This window comes from Dendrobium catenatum, unplaced genomic scaffold, assembly GCF_001605985.2.
Source record: "Dendrobium catenatum unplaced genomic scaffold, ASM160598v2 fragScaff_scaffold_537, whole genome shotgun sequence".
Lineage (NCBI taxonomy): Eukaryota > Viridiplantae > Streptophyta > Magnoliopsida > Asparagales > Orchidaceae > Dendrobium > Dendrobium catenatum.
Genome location: NW_021318999.1, coordinates 716,445 through 733,714, shown reverse-complemented (window position 1 = coordinate 733,714; position 17,270 = coordinate 716,445). Strand labels below are relative to the sequence as shown.

The 17,270-nt window shown below is 34.2% G+C and overlaps 1 protein-coding gene across 3 annotated transcripts in view; it reads right to left on the bottom strand.

Moving 5' to 3' along the window:
• Positions 1–17,270, bottom strand: part of LOC110109404 (villin-2-like) — a 35,993-nt gene that overhangs the window by 11,985 nt on the left and 6,738 nt on the right. For 2 of the 3 annotated variants that reach the window (XM_028694678.1, XM_028694679.1), the window contains exons 4-15: positions 13,720–13,788; positions 13,406–13,642; positions 13,053–13,230; positions 12,739–12,871; positions 7,834–7,993; positions 7,589–7,745; positions 7,395–7,495; positions 7,162–7,320; positions 5,791–5,859; positions 5,593–5,661; positions 5,369–5,506; positions 3,203–3,331 (exon numbers count right to left, since the gene is read on the bottom strand). In XM_028694678.1, the coding sequence (XP_028550511.1) occupies positions 3,203–3,331; positions 5,369–5,506; positions 5,593–5,661; positions 5,791–5,859; positions 7,162–7,320; positions 7,395–7,495; positions 7,589–7,745; positions 7,834–7,993; positions 12,739–12,871; positions 13,053–13,230; positions 13,406–13,642; positions 13,720–13,788 (1,599 nt within the window). Of the gene's footprint in view, positions 1–3,202; positions 3,332–5,368; positions 5,507–5,592; positions 5,662–5,790; positions 5,860–7,161; positions 7,321–7,394; positions 7,496–7,588; positions 7,746–7,833; positions 7,994–12,738; positions 12,872–13,052; positions 13,231–13,405; positions 13,643–13,719; positions 13,789–13,912; positions 13,956–15,033; positions 15,060–17,270 lie in introns of those variants that run through there. The other variant, XM_028694680.1, reaches the window with a different exon arrangement.

Genomic DNA, 17,270 nt, shown 5'->3' with positions numbered 1-17,270 from the left:
TTAAATACCCTGAATTTAGAAAATTCATAACTAATTGTAGAAAATTCCAAATTAGGCAAACTCACTTGCATTGGACTCCGATTAGGGTCTAGTATTTATTAATGATCTTAGGTTTCCAGAAATTGGCCCAGATTGGAAAGTCAACTTTTTGGTCAACCCCAGCCTATAGTCTAGTGCCCAAAACTTAGAAAATTCATAACTTTGCCTAGAAAACTCCGATTTCAGTGTACTACCTGTCTAACTACTCGTATTAAGGTCTAGTATTTTTCTAAGGTGTTAGAAGACTTAAACTTAGCCCATTTCCCATAGTGACTTTTTGGACCCTTAGTCTAGTTCCTAGGACCCGGGACTTTCTAAAATTGGCTAATATCACTTGAACTTTAAATATCAGTATCTTAAGCTCTTAAAACTGATCAACAAACTGAAATAATTAAAATGAACCCTAAGTCACTAATATTTGAATTTCAACTAAAATATCCTTTTCAGACCCCCAACAAACCTGAACTCTAGATAACTTTAACTAACTACCCTGCTTAGGACTTATCCAAACCACACCAGCCTTACACACACATAGAATTGTTTGTTAGGGCACCACTTCTAGATCTAGGTTAGGCCGCTGGGTTTATTTTTTTGCTGTCTGCCGGAGCTTTCCGTGATTTTCATTGCATGCTGTTTGAAAATGATTTGTGTGTTTGCTTACCTTTTCTGCACTCTGTGGATGATGTGATGAGCGCTAGATTTACCCCTAGGTTAAGAGCGTAATATATATATACACTGTTCTTCCGTGCAGGTGGCCATGCTCAAGCTAATAAAAGGGGGAAGCATTATCATGATTTTTAATAATGTTTTATGCAGGTACTTGCTCAGCTCCCCCTAAATAAAATGAGGGCTAAATTAATAATTATAACTACACATGTGGAGCTGCTTAGCCCTCATAATTAAGAGCATGGCTTAGCACAGGGTCAATGGTTTGAGTTATTTTCATTTCCATATATAACTGCTTGAAATTTTTATTATGATAACCATGCAGGGAGTCTAGAATTTTCTTTTTTAAATGGATGTAATATTTGTAACATTTGTTAAGAGTTGTGAAAATGATCTTTGAGTGTAGAAATTCTTATCCCACTTGAATCCCAAAAGAAGAAGGCATCCTCATAGGGGTGAGTCTTATTCTATTTAGGAGATCGAGTGGGATGACTTTAGATATCCAAAAAGAAAAGGCAATACCCCCTACGAAGGGGAAATTGTCTCTTCGTTAGATATTCAAGCCACGATGGATCCAATGAGTCCAAGGAGGAGAAATCCAAGGAGTCCAAGGAGGAGAGATTCAAGGAGTCCAAGGAGAAGAGTTCCAAGGAGTCCAAGGAGAAGAAGACATCCAGAAGACTGAAGACCAATATCCCACTCAAAGTCATTTGCGTCTGTCATAGGCTTAGAAATCCGGGTTGTTGGCAGTGGTGCCCGGCCACTTTATTTTCTGCATATCTGGGTTGTAATAAGGGCAATTTGCCTATGGCCATTTAGTTGATTATTTTTGGATTTATATTGATGTGTTTACCTGATTGCGCAGTAGAAATTGCCTATTTTTCTTAGGTTTCTTTCTTGTATGTTGCTTTTGTTTTCGCCTGGATTCCGTTAGGCTCTCTAACGACTATAAAATTTTTCTACTCATAACTAACTCCTAAAATTTTAAGTCCTAAATAACATAGAAACTTAACGAACCTAGGGAACTACCGGAATCGTCCGGGGTCGCATGCATATTACTGCATTCTTCTTTCCTTGCTATAAGACATCTCCCTGCCTGCGGGTAGAGTCTGGATAATCTGGCCTATGAGAATGAAGTGTCGGACCTAGGGAGACTCAGTTTTTTCTAAAAATTTATTTTCTATAAGCCTGTTTTTAAAATTCTATAGCATTCATGAGCTGAAATTTCAACTAGCATGCATTGCATTAGAAACCAATTTAATTAAAATTTAATTTCATTAGTTAGGAGCATTTACCCAACATAAGTCTAGGACCACTTAGAAAATTCTCTAGATGTCAGTCCTATTTCCAAATAACAGTACCACCCACTCATCTTTCATAACTGACTTGATAGCATGGTTTTGAAGCGATTAGGTGGTTAGCTGACTCCCCAATCCAGGCCGGGATAAGTTCAGGTTTTGCATTGTAGGACACGGGCCTTAGTGTTGTGTAGAACACTAAACCCAACCTAGATTTAGGATTCGAGGCTACTACATTCGGTCTCGTAGTATGCCTTAAATAGTATGTAGGTCCCTTCCTTTCAGGGACTATAAATCCTACTTATCCGCGTCACAGGATGACGCCACCTCCATCTCTTCTCTCACGCATGTGGTTGAGTGCTTGATTTTCTTTTCCCAGTTTCTCTCTAGTGCCCTAGAGCCTCCGAATGCTGGTATGAGCCACACATGTTGATTCAACCCTTCGGACCTTTCTTCCCTTTGAGTAGGACTTCCTAGTCTATACCCTCGTGCCGATCTCACTTTAGGAGGGGATAATGTATGATCCTTAATCGAGAGTTTTCTCAGGCTCCGGCATTGGATGTAATTAACCACGGGGGCTTGCGCCCGTGGGAAACTCGGTCCCACATCTACTAAACCACATTCGAGCTCTTGCATCGGGTGGGGGAAACCCGTGACTAGGTCGTGTATATTGCTACCCATCAAGGTGTGTTGGTGAAAGCTTCTATCCTCAATGGTTAGTCGTATGCACGATCCAAATCTGTCCCTTCCAATTGACCCATTTGCGCGGTGCTCTTTCGGATGTCCACGCCCACATCTATGCTTAAAAACATTTTGATTGCTAAAGAAAGCTAACTTCACATACTACCCTAAATAAGGTAACTTAGTTTACAGCCAGAAAATATAAAGGACAATACTACTACATTTGTGACCTCAAACGCAATAGAGCTAATAAAATCACTCAACGGGAGCTTTGGCAGGCAAACATAAAAGATAATATCACGTAATTTGCAACTTCAATAATGATAGACTGATCACAATCACTAGAAGGGAGATGTGCAAATATAAATGTTTCGAATATGTGATCTGTAAATTGCAGATAAAGCGTCTAATCTTCTCTGCTTGTTTAATTGACATAGGGCCAAATAAAAACCTCAAAAGCATGCAGAGAAAGAAATTATGTAGGCATCATATTGGCTGATGTTAGCACATGAGTTTACCTTAAGGAATTCTGCAATTTTGGTGGCCCACTGATGTTGCTCGAAGGTGCTTGAATTCCCTTGCCAAATGAAAAGTGAATTTCCAGATTGCAAAAGAAAACAATCTTGGGAATTCAGAGATGCAGCAACCTGAACAATCAACAACAAAAGAGAACTGCCTTCAATAAAATCAGGCCATAAGCCTCAATGTGGAATTTATGATACTTCTTAACCCGAAGTTGCACATCTAGTCTAACTATTAAGATAACGACTGAAATAGCTATTAAAAATTACCAGATAGCAATTTAGTTAAATTTCATAAACTGGGTTTTCACGTATAGGTATAGGTAAACCAAAATAATAATACAAGATGAAACCTATATATGATCGTGGCAACTTCAAAGTAATATCTGCGTCACATAGCAAGATGGGAGGTTATCATGGTGCAACTCAAAGAGGAGAGGAGAGTAAACAAAAATAGAATAAATTTGGCACTCACCTAACAACTTCCACCGCACATGCTCTCTCTGTTTTCATGTTTAAATTATCAATGGAAAAGAAACAAACCAGCATCTACAATAGTTGTGAAGTGAAGTAGGCAGAAAGCATAAGCATGCCTAACGAAAGAAACATCAGAGGAAAATAAAAACGAAAAAGACAGCAGATTGCACTTGATGAGTTCTTCCAAAAAAAACAAGGTAATTACTCGTAAATATCAAAGTTCGATAGGAAAAAAACTAACAATCCAACTGATCACTACACAGGTATTATCTTATCCTGAAAGAATTAAAGTGTAATAAGTTCTTCAACCAACCAAGAAGTCATTATAAATAAATTTTGCCAAAAAAAAAAGTCATGGATGAGTACTTTTATTTGAACTGCTCGAGGTTTCAATGCATGTTAAACTAACCTATTCAACCAAGCATTTCAATGGAGAGCTTCATCCTCCTAAACTTACACTGAACCGCTAAAAACACTAGTTGTAATCCTTCAGATGCTCAAACAAGTAGTTGACATCTTAAGGGACCATTGATTAAAAATTAATACCTTATACATGTGTGGCTGGGTTGAGGGCAGTCGAGTGGAGATTGGGTGGCGTGTTGATTTGCTCCTATATGTGACACAAAGCGGGAAAAAGAAATACCAGCAATGAAACATTTTTTAATTGCCCGTGCTTTTTATCCTGAAAGGATAAATAGTTTTTTTTTTTTTTTAAAGGATAAATAGTTCAAACAAGTGTACCCACTAAAAGGTACATGATAAGAAAATATATTCTGAACCACAAGTTGCCAATATTCTCACTCATGACTTTTTTATTTTAACCTTGTTCAACCTTTCAATGAGACACAACCTAGGCAATTCTTTACAGCAAGAACAACAATAACATCAAACTTTTATCCCATTACATGGGGTCATCTACATGAGTCAATTTTTCTCCATTATGTCCTATTAAGAGTCAAATTCTAACTTAAAACTAATAACAAAATGTTATTTCTAATACTTCTAACCAAATCTTTTTAGGTCTAACTCATCTTTTCTTAACATAGGCCTGATCTAATACATCTGCTTTCCTAACCAGGTCATAAGAAGGCCAACATTTTATGTGACCAAACCATATAAGGTAACTCTCTCTAATCTTATCTGCCACTGAAGCTACTCCAACCTTTTCACGTAAATACTAGTTTCACATATTGTCTCTAAGTGTAAAGCCACTCATCAACCTGAGCATCGTCATCTCTGCAACACTCAACTTGATTTTATGCTTCTCTTTTAATGGTCAATATTATTCGTCATAAACCATTGTAAGTCTCACCAGTCACCACCATCTTATAAAATTTTCCATTAAGTTTGAGGGGTATGTTTCTATCACACAAAACACCTTATACATTCATCCACTTCAATCATTCAACTTGAATTCTATTAATAATATTTCCATCTATTTCACCATCGCTTTGAACGACCCAAGATATCTAAACTAAGCAATCTTTTGTAGTATTTAAATAGAGTTTATCTCTTCAAAAGCTTATATTTCAATCATTTAAATCATGCAGATGGGCAAGAGGGTGCTGAATTTCTTATTCAATGTCACAACAAGGTAAAAATACAATCTTTCAATGTCTAAAACATACAACAAGCTAATGGCCATGTAAATTTAAATTTAAAAAAAAAAAAGAACATAAGGCATACCGCTTCAACTTGAACTGCTTTATTGTTATGTACTGAAGTACCAGACACGCAAATTAGTGCAATGTTATCAGAGGCATAGGTTTCATCATTCAGCTTTTTCTCAGCAATAAACTTCTTGTAGCCTGTGCTTAGACCGCCCTAGCCAATTTGAGAAATAGTAATGACTCAAAACCGTGCCTCAACTTCTCAAGAAGGCAATCTGAACAAAAGAAGGTAAATTGTACCTTCAAAACAACCATTGGCTGAAAGAGAGCAATGAACTGCGGTGGCTCCTTTCCTTGGAAAATGCGACCCTGCAGTGGAGCAGGCCAGTAAGCCGAATATAAGTCTCAAGGGAAAAAAAAATTCCGGTAATTCCTACAGCATAACTTAAAAAAAAGAAAGAAAATGAACCCATATTCATGAAACAGATAAAGAAATACCTGAACAGGTCTCCCCTTCATGGAAGTCCACATAGTATTAGCCAATCGAGCAGCCATCATTTGATCATCCTAGTAGGAAGAAAAAAACTTGATATAATCAAAGGGATGTTAACCTCATAGGAAGAATATCTTTTGGAACAAAAACTAAGACATTTTAGAAGACTAGAACAATTTTAAATATTATGAAACAGCATGTTAGATAAGATTGTAAAAAACATAAAGATAATGTTTTAAATAGCATACCAAAAAAAATTGAAATGTGTGGAAGCCAATTATTTTTGGGAACAACAATCCCAAGAGATGAAGAAGCCCCCTTAAATTTTCAGAAGGAAAACTCAATAGAGGGTAAATTGGAAAGTCCAGAATTATTTTAAGGAGTTCAGGAGGGTCCCGCTGTTCAGTTTGTTTAAATGGGTGCACATAAGTTAGGAAGAACTCAAAGTTACAAAGTTAAAACATATCATATCTGGGAGTAAAATGTAGCGGATAAACAAGTAAGACGGCTTAAATAAGGAGCTACAGTTTTGGGATTAAAATAGATGAATCTATGCATCCACAATTTACATAAAATCACTTAAAAGAAATTAGTAAGTGGACCTTTACAGCATGGTTAAACTATATATATATATATATTAGAGAGAGAGAGAGAGAGAGAGAGAGAGAGAGGCATTTTCCCTCGAATCAAGCCAGGTTACCAAATAAAGATGACCATAATGTCAGTCAACTTATCTAAAACCTTCAAAATAGAGAGAAAATTCAATGCTAATCAGTCCTATCAACCAGCCAGATGGAAAGAGAGATGCATTAAGTATCCCTTGAGAAGGGTTGTCACTAGAATTCAATTTTTCCTACACAGCTTTCAAATATGATACAATTAGCTGGTTGAAGAGACAATGCTAACTGAATAGTAGTATTAAAGTTTGAATAGAAAGTTAAAATAAATAAGATAAATTAGAGAATCTGCCTCGACAGAAAAAATAACTCAAAACTTGAAGTGATAAGCTTGCTGCCAATAGAACAACCGAACAGAAAATAGACATATTGAGATTTGAGATTATTTGTGCACGATATTCATACAGCTCTCTTTTAAAAGTTTTAAAAAAAATCAATGAATTTCAGATATATCTACTAAGAGTTGAATTATCATTGTAATATGCATTTTAAAATCTCGTGATACATTTAAAATTTTATTGGTTATATTTCTGAATTCCAATAATTAGTAACATATTTTCATGGGAAAAAAAGGGGTAGCTAGCTGTTATGTAAACAATTGTCCAGTGGAAAAAACAACATAGAGTACCCCGTTCAGATATATTTGTTTTGTAAAACATTTTTATTTGATTCACAAAATTTGCAAATCATATTAGTTACCTGAATGCTTTCCTTTCCAATCCAACAGGACAGGAAATATTCTTCTTTCTTGTCACCAGAATTATATGTGTATAACACAATAAAACAATCTCCACCATAGAATTTACCAATCTCTTCTTTTGGAATTCGTGTCTTGGCACTGCCATTGATTCGCCAAACCTAAAACACAAGCATTAATGAAACTTCTCAACAAGAACCCCTCCTACTTCAACTAACTTGCAGGGGAGCTTTACCTCAACTTTCCCACCGCTTTCAAGCAAAGGCGGAATCTCCTCATTTATAGGAGCATTTTTTGTGCTTCCCTTAACATCAACACCCTGTTGTTTTAACAGAGCTACAAAAAAATAAAAAAAATAAAAAAAAAAATAAAACAAGAGCCAACAACAAGATAGTTCAATCAAGCATGTGCATAAAATAAATCAAGTACCTGCAACTTTTCCTCTTCCATCCTCACCACCAGTACTTCCTGTACCATTACTCAGAGGCCAAGATTCAAAGTTGGACTTGAATGAATGTGTCTCGTGACCCTGAATAATTTGGATTATTCGGGTTGCCTTAGGTCGGTTCTCACCATTAACAAGTTCCTACAAAAAAATAATAGAAAAAGTTTCATATGGAGTAGAATCTCTTGGAAAGCCATTAACATATCAAAGAACATATCTAATGCACTACCTCAGCAGCTTTGCAAGCAGCCTTTCTCTCCTCCAGTTGTGTTACCCGGCCAACCCAAACATGAATCTCAGCTCCAGAATCCAGTAAATAGCATTTATTGTTTTCAAGCATGGCTTTGGAAAGAGTGCCTTCTTCCAACTTTAATTGACCATCATTGATACTATAGCAAGTTTTCAACATTTTAAATGCTAACCCAAGTTCTTGTGCATATTATGCAAAAGATGACCTAACACAGCAATAAGAACTTATAAAAGACACTAACCTGTTTTCCTACTACTAGTATTTGTCATGGCAGTTAGAAGCTAGTTTCAATCAATAATTGATTCTCAATTTTTTCAACAGAACTAAGACGTCCATGCAAGCTTGGCATACTTAAAAGAAAATGTGATTATTATAATATCTACATTCGAACAAATAAAATTCGATATAACGATGCACTCAGGAAGCAAATGTTAGAAACCATAAGCCAGTGAGATATGGGTAGTACACATTAAAAATCAATACAATATTCTATTTCTGTAGATACCAGCATTTCATACATGGAGTTGGATAGTCTCATATAAGCACACAGCATACTGAGAGATAGGTCAGATTCAAACTGCTGGAGTAAAAGAGTACCAAGCAAAGAAACGCTGATCCAGATTTTACAACATTGACAGCAAAAAAAATAAGGACTGAAATAGGAGTGCATCAAATTGACATGCAATTTCATGCATAATAGAACTACTTAAATATTTAGAATGAAAAAATAATAATAATAATAATAAAATTAACATACCTAGTTTACATGAAAAAGCTTAAATGATTAATTCTTATATATGCGAGACTTTATTTATTACTAATGGCGACTTAGAAACACATGTTCCAACTTTACATGTGACATATTACCTGTGTGATAGGTATAAGAAAACTCCTGGGGAACCTTATTACAATACATCGGGAACCAAAGGAAATTATTAAAATTAGTGAAAAAGAGGAAAGGGAAATTTTGGACTTCAGAATTCAGCACTCTACAGCAGTGTCAACTTTTTTACTTGATGCTCAAGAATTGAAGAACTTGATGCCTAGTTAAACAGGAAATCCAATCAAATCCTTTCCTCCAATTTCAGTTTTCATGTCATAATCGTGAGAATGAGTGGGCTGGGGCAAAGCGAAACATGACGAGTGCAAAGTAATCGGCACGACTCCTTGCATGGGTAAATGACCGATTTCATTCGGTTTTAGAAGAATCGAAGTTAGAAGGAGAGAAAGAGAGAGATATTGTAAAAGAGAAGGTTGAAGGAGAGGTTACTTACCTTTGATGTTCATCGAAGAATCTGTGCTCGATGAGAGGAAGAAGAAGAAGAAAGAGGAGTTTGTGAGTTTCCATTTTGATGACAGAGAACTAGGAAGTGATTTCTATTCCAATTGGAAGGAAGAAGTTTATGCTTTGTATTTTTTCTTAATCTACTATTGTAAAATTTCTTTACATCAATAGGTGAAGTTGGAGAAAGCCTTATTTTGATAAAAAAGAGAATTTATTTGAGGAATGTAATGCAATTTAAAAATATTTAATTTTGACTGTTAGGGAATCGAATAGATAATGTAATTGCAATTATGACATGATAATTCAGAAATATTCATTAATATTTTAATGGAATTCGATATGTTAAAAGTTGTCTTTGACAACGTTTGAGGCATTCTACGTTATCTTTAGCAATGTATGAAACATATGATATTGTTTTGATGACATTTGAATACTCCATGTTAAATTTTAATATTAATTAAATATTATTGATATTATTTTGAACAGTAGAAAAATTAAATCATTGAGATGAAACAAAATACAAAAGCCAACAAAAGTTTAGGTAAGAGTTATATATGTTAATGGAGAATTCATTTGAAGTTAATCAAAGTATAATTTTTAGATAAATGTGCAGATTCATAAAATTATGTGTGTGACTTTAGGTATTACATTAAAGAAGACCACTTAAGAACTGAAAAAAATTGAAAGGGTTTCAACACATAAAAAATAGTAAAGTGAATGATTACATTTATTTTATAATAATTACATTTTTTATTTTATTTCAATGCAATTATATCATATATATAGACTTGTTGAATTGTAAAGGAACTAACATACATTAAATTAAGGAAAATAAAATAATCATAGTTATAATATGGTATGTATATAAATGTGAAAACTATTTATGTAGATTAATATGTATATGAAAAGAAAATGAAATGAATATAATAAATTACTAAAAGAAATAGAAGAATGTGAAAATGGAGAAGGAAAATGCATGCAAATACAAGAGTTCTCCTCTTTATGGTACTGTCACGACCCGGCCCAGTGAGCTCGCATAGGCGAGACGGGAATGGAAGTCGGACGGTAGACTAAAATATTCAATATCTAAAACTATCACCATAACATTTGAAAGATCCACTAAAACAATAAAATTTAAAACACATAAACATAACCTCATTTAGATTCATATAATTACATTTTTTTGCGGCGCGCCTCTCCTACGGTACACGTTACCGCCACTTCTACTCATTTTGGTTTAAAATAATTATACCTGAAAAAAAAAATTAACAACTAACAGTAAGACAATGTTTAGTACATAAAACATAACTCTAAACGATAGTAACTCAAGGTATAATGAGCAATATGCTAGATGCCACATTTCATTTAAAATATATCATAAATTGATTTCATATAAATATGTCATTAAACATATCATATATCATCATAAAATCATATCATTCATAGTCATTTTCATATTCATATCAATATTTGTAACATTCTCATTTCATATATATTACAACCGTTACAGGAGCCACCGTCTAGTACCATAAAGGTACTCCTTTACCATTACCTTTTTCATATCTTTTACCATTTTAACGTGCACGAGTACATCGTCCCCAACTAGTAATATAAAGGAGTGAGCTCAATGAATTCAGCATGCACATACATTCACTCAATATATCAATCATATCATAATCATATCATCTCATTTTTATTGCATATGAATTTTGTATGATAATGTCATAAAATATAACATATAAATTGCATGATCAATCATTGGATAAGAGTAATATAATCATAATTTAAATTGACCATAAAGATTTTATAAACATGCTTGATCTTTCAAATCATATAACTTGAGAGAAACAAAATTTATCATTGTAATAAAAAATCATGAGTAGTTACCTCAATTTAAAGGATTTGATTACTCCGCTCGAACACCTTCCTTCGAGGTCCACGATTATCAAAATTTATTAATATTTGGACCTCGAAGGAAGGTGTTCGAGCGGAGTAATCAAATCCTTTAAATCTAAGTAAGTACTCATGGTTCTTTATTACAATAATAAATTTTGTTTCTCTCAAGTTATATGATTTGAAAGATCAAGCATGTTTATAAAGTCTTTATAATCAATTTAAATTATGATTATATTACTCTTATCAAATGATTGATCATGCAATTTATATGTTACATTTTATGGCATTATCATGCAAAGTTCATATGCAATATAAATGAGATGATATGATTATGATATGATTGTTATATTGAGTGAATGCATATGCATGCAGAATTGATGGATCTCACGCCCTTATGGTACTAGTTTGGGACGCTATACTTGTGCACGTTAAAATGATAAAGGATATGAAAAAAAAAAATGGTAAAGGAGTACCTTTATAGTACTAGACGGTGGCTTTTGTGACGATTGTAATATATACGAAATGAGAATGTTACAAATATTGATATGAATATAAAAATAAATATGAAAGATATGATTTTATGATATATGATATGTTTAATGACATGTTTATAAGAAATCAATTTATGATATGTTTTAAATAAAATGTGGTATTTAGCATATTGCTCATTATATCTTGAGTTACTGTAGTTTAGAGTCATATTTTACTTACTAAGCATTGTCTTACTGTTTGTTGTTATTTTTTTTCAGATATAATTATTTTAAATCAAAATGAGTAGAAAGGGCGGTAACGTATACTGTAAGAGAGGCGCGCCGGAAGAAAGGAAAATATATGAATCTAAATGAGGTTATATTTATGTGTTTTAGTAGCTCTTTCAAATATTATGGTGATAGTTTTAGAGATTTGACATTTTAGTCTATCGTCCAACTTCCGTTCCGCCTCACCTATGTGAGCTCATCGGGCCGGGTCATGACAGGTACTGGCTATGGGCGCAACAAACCCGTGCATGAAAAATAAAAATGAAAATACCTTAATTAGTACTATATTATAAATTGTAATAAATAAACTAAAATATTGAAGAATATTTAATCAATCAAGAAATTACAATATTCACATTTCTATTAAATATTACATGTATATTAAATAAAATTTTTTATGAATGAGTATGGCAATTTATATGCATGCTTTACTGTTGTGCTATAAATTGTAATTGATCAATGAGTTTGTTATTGAAAACTCAAATTATTAAATTAAAATTTTCAGATAAATTAGATGGCTGATCGAGAAGATTTCGTATACTGAAGAAGATGATCAACTGAAAATGGGTAAAAAATATTTTATCATATGTTTAGATTGATAATTATTTTAGTGGCTTTCAATTACATTTGGATATTTAGTTTATTGAGTAATTATTGCTATTGAGAGAATTGTAATATCCATCCAACTATTTATTCCCATCTTTTTAATTCAACTCTGAACCATGTTGTGACATTAAAAAAGAATAATCAATTATCAAGTTACGTTAAACAAAACAAGAATCACTAAACTATGTATTCAAAATGCCCCTCAAAAAAAAAGTAAACAAAAACATACGTAATTTAATGGCATCAAGATTATCTACAACATTCAAAATCCAATATGGAATACATTAAAACTATAGTCTTGCATATACTCTAATTAATGTAATAAATGACAAAAAATACCTATATAGTTTTGGTGGAGTTTTTTCCAAAACAGCATCATCTTCACTTGCTGGCTTTTTGCCAATTGGTGCAAAGCCGCCAAAGAGAACCCAAAATTCACCCGAGTCAGACTCTGCTACAAGTTTCCCATCATCTAACAATATTTTTAAAAGAAAAGAATTATCAAATGGCTGGCTTTTTGTCAATTCATGCAAAAATACTAAAGGGGACCCAGCCTGACACAGACCTGCAGCAAGCATAGCATCACCTAGGAACAAGGTAATACTATAAGCTAGATAAAAGAAAGAGCTTAGTGAATTTCAAGGGAAACTTACCAATAATTGCAACTTCACACTTTCCTTCATGGTATTTATCCTTCAAATATTGTATCACTTCTAAAGATTTAGCTCTTTCTTGGATGTTGGAGTTAGCTCCATTAAATTGGTATATTTTATTTTCAGTGTCCAAAATGAATACATCATCATGATTCAGTGAAGACCGGGAAAATGTAACCTGGTCAATTAAGAAAATAAAGCCATCAATTCCAGAAAACCAGCTTGCTCGTGTAGTTATAATAATAATAATAACAACAACAACAACAATAATAATAATAGTAACAACAACAATAATAATAATAATAATAATAATAATAATAATAATAATAATAAAGAACTTATGAGCTACTCACTAGCTTCATTCTAACAACTCTTTTTCCCTTGCAAACATAAAGACGGTTTTCAAACTTCTCCTCCTCTGGCTTCTTGAAGCCAGAGGCAACACCACCCTCAAGAGGAATGATGCATGGCTTGAAATAAGACAAAAACTTGTCAGATTCATGACCCTGAAGCTCCCTGTGTTGAACTGCACGGCCTCCAAGAGTTGCATCAAATTCAACCGTCTTGATTGCTGCAGTTCCAGCTTCATCCTGGAAATCATTTATCATTCACACCAATTAATAATCTCACAGCATATTATGATATAAAAAATTGCAAAATACCATACTTGGCTAGTGTCTTTCCCGATCCAGTAGTGAATATCATAGACGTAAGAACCACCTTTGCCCGAAGTAGTCTACAACAAGAGATAGGCAGCGATAACATAATTTAAAAAGCAGTTTGTGCAAGGTAGAAAGATGGATTTGGTTTTTAATTCATTCATCACGAACTGTAAAAGCAAATCAGAAAATAAGTAAAACCCTAATTATGTTTCTGCGATGGTGTGTTGTTAGAAACGGCAGAATGATTGGTTCAGTAGAACCGGTTCCTTAGCTAAAGAGCAAGCACGCCGAGCGTGCAGGCGAGCGAGCGAGCCAGCCAGCGACCGCGGAAAGCGAGCGTGCAGGCGAGCGGCCAAACGGGCTAGCAGTAGAGCAAACTGAGCGAACCGACGCGATTGAAAGCGTTTAAACGCGACTCCTCGTGTGAGATACCAAATATCGCTCACTCCAGTGAAACCGCACGAACGAATGAAGACAGTGACCGAGAGGAAGTAGTGACTGAGAGAGAGAGGAAATTGGAAGAGAATACGAGATACGTTGTAAAAGAGAAAATTTAAGAAAAAAATGTCATTTGCTGCTGTTGAGAGTTTGTCGTTGGATCGTATTCGGAGGAGAGAGAAATCTAAATTGGGCTCCATTTCTGTTGTTGGATCGTGCTGCAATTAAAACTTGTCAGGTAGACGAGACATGTGCTTTGTCAATTGTATTTCTTTTTTATTTATGTCTTATCAATCCGATTAACCCAATCAAGCCCACAATTTTTTAATTTTTAAATGTCGGGGTTTCGGATTGGCACACAATTTTAAGAAAAAACACGCCAAAGCGCCTAAATCTAAACATTTAGGACTTCTAAAACAGAAAGAAAAAATGAGGAACGTCGTTGACCACAAGACATGAAGGCTGTATGGATGTATGGAAACATTCAAGAATCGGAAGTTAATTTGGTTGGAATTGTTACAGGTTTTAACTTATTGGTAAATTTTTACCTATTATAAAATTTCGGAAAAATTTCTTTTAAGAGTTTCCGAAATTTTATAATTTTCTAATGTTCTAAAACAAAGCTGTGTTAAAAAAGCATATCAATGCTCAATACAAGTGCGTAGAAAAAGCAAAAGAGCCCAAAGCATATGAAATTGTGCTTTTTCTGCACAATTGCAACTATGCTCTTGTTGCACTTTCAGTAACCTTTCACGAAGCTTTTACTACACTTTCACTATGATTTTTAAGGTGTTGTAAATGAGCTTTCACAACGCTTTCGCTCTCAAAGCACAATGAAAGCGCGGTATGAAATGATAGAACTGCAACTCAACTATTTTAGATGGATTGGTTCAGTAGAACCGGTTCCCTAGCTAAAGAGCAAGCACGCCGAGCGACAGGCGAGCGAGCCAGCCAGCGACCGCGGAAAGCGAGCGTGCAGGCGAGCGGCCAAACGGGCTAGCAGTAGAGCAAACTGAGCGAACCGACGCGATTGAAAGGGTTTAAACGCGACTCCTCGTGTGAGATACCAAATATCGCTCACTCCAGTGAAACCGCACGAATGAATGAAGGCAGTGACCGAGAGGAAGTAGTGACTGAGAGAAATAGAGGAAATTGGAAGAGAATACGAGATACGTTGTAAAATAGAAAATTTAAGAAAAAATGTCATTTGCTGCTGTTGAGGGTTTGTCGTTGGATCGTATTCGGAGAGAGAGAGAGAAATCTATATTGGGCTCCATTTCTGTCGTTGGATCGTGATCCAATTAAAACTTGTCAGGTAGAAGAGACATGTGGCTTTCTCAATTGTATTTCTTTTTTATTTATTTATTTATTTATTTATTTTTTTGGGACATTTAGGTCATTTAAGTCAAACTCACACACACAACGCATACACAGAGACTCGAACCTTAGACCTTTTAATTGGAAGCCTTAGCTCTCAACCAATAGGCCAAGGAGAGTTGTGTTCTTTTTTATTTATGTCTTATCAATCTGACTGATCCGATCAAGCCCACAGTTTTTTAATTTTTAAACGTCGGGGCTTAGGATTGGCGCACAATTTTAAGAAAAAAACCCTCGAAAGCTCCTAAATCTAAACATTTAGGACTTCTGAAACATAAAGAAAAAATGAGCAACGTCGTTGTAATATTCACAGAAATGGAATGCCCACAAGACACTAAGGCTGAAAGGATGTATGAAAACATTCAAGAATCGGAAGTTAATTTGGTTGGAATTGTTACATGTTTCAACTTATCGGTAAATTTTTACCTCTTCTAAAATTCTTTTAAGAGTTTCCAAAATTTTATAATTTTCCAATGTTCTAAAACAAAGCTGTGTTAAAAAAGCATATCAATGCTCAATACAAGTGCATACAAGTGCGTAGAAAAAGCAAAAGAGCCCTAAGCATATGATATTGTGCTTTTTCTGCGCATTTGCAACTATGCTCTTGTTGCACTTTCAGTAACCTTTCACAAAGCTTTTACTACACTTTCACTATGATTTTTAAGGTGTTGTAAATGAGCTTTCACAACGCTTTCCCTCTCAAAGCACAATGTAAACGCGGCATGAAATGATAGAACTGCAACTCAACTATTTTTCCATACACTTTGTATGCACTTTTGATGATCTTTCTTATTACAGGTTGTTTATAAAGATGACAAAAAAGCATATGATGCTTATTGCATTTATACCCATAATATTGACTTTAGTGTATATAAGGATCATCACAGTTACTGTTCAAATTATAGAAAGATAAAATTCAAGGACTTGGGCTGTTCAAAATGTGGTTTCAAAAAAGAGAATTGATCTGAATTCCCAAACGAAATATAGAAAATCAGAGACCATAATGGATTGACCATCTTTGGTTAGGTTTGCAGTTGATGAAGCTGAAAATTAGAATGTGAAAAAATTTATTGAATTTCACAATCATGAATTGGCTAGGTCATATGACCGACACCTCCTGAGATCATGTAGAAATATTGATGATGAGAAAGCTTCAGTTATGAAATCAATGACAGAAGCAAGGATTAGAAATGTTGATGCATTCTCCTAACTTACAGAGAAAGTTGGAGGTATTGAGAATGTGGATTCTCTAAGAGGGATGTATAAAATTTTATTCAAAAGGAGAAAAGAGCAAATATCGAATTTGATGACACTAATTCTTTGATTCAATTATTTAAAGATTATTAAGTTAATGACAACATGTTAGAATGGAACATCCAAATTGATGAGTTTGATAGATTGTTATTTTTTTTTTTTAGTTGATGACATGATTAGGATATATTATGATTGCTTTAGAGATCTGTTTTTAATACTAGTTATAGGCTAAATAGATATAATTTAGTTTGTGCACCAGTTGTCGGTGTTAATAATCATTGGTAGAACATTTTGCTAGGGGTGTTCTTTTTGGCAGAGAAAATAATTGAATCATTTACATAGTTGTTTAGAATATTTGTACGAATAATGAGTGATAAACATTCAATAATAATATTTACTGATCGGGACCAGGCAATGGCTAGGGCCTAACACATCTCTAAAAAGTTTTCATCAAAAGTCGGGTGCTTCAATAGCAACAACAAAGTCA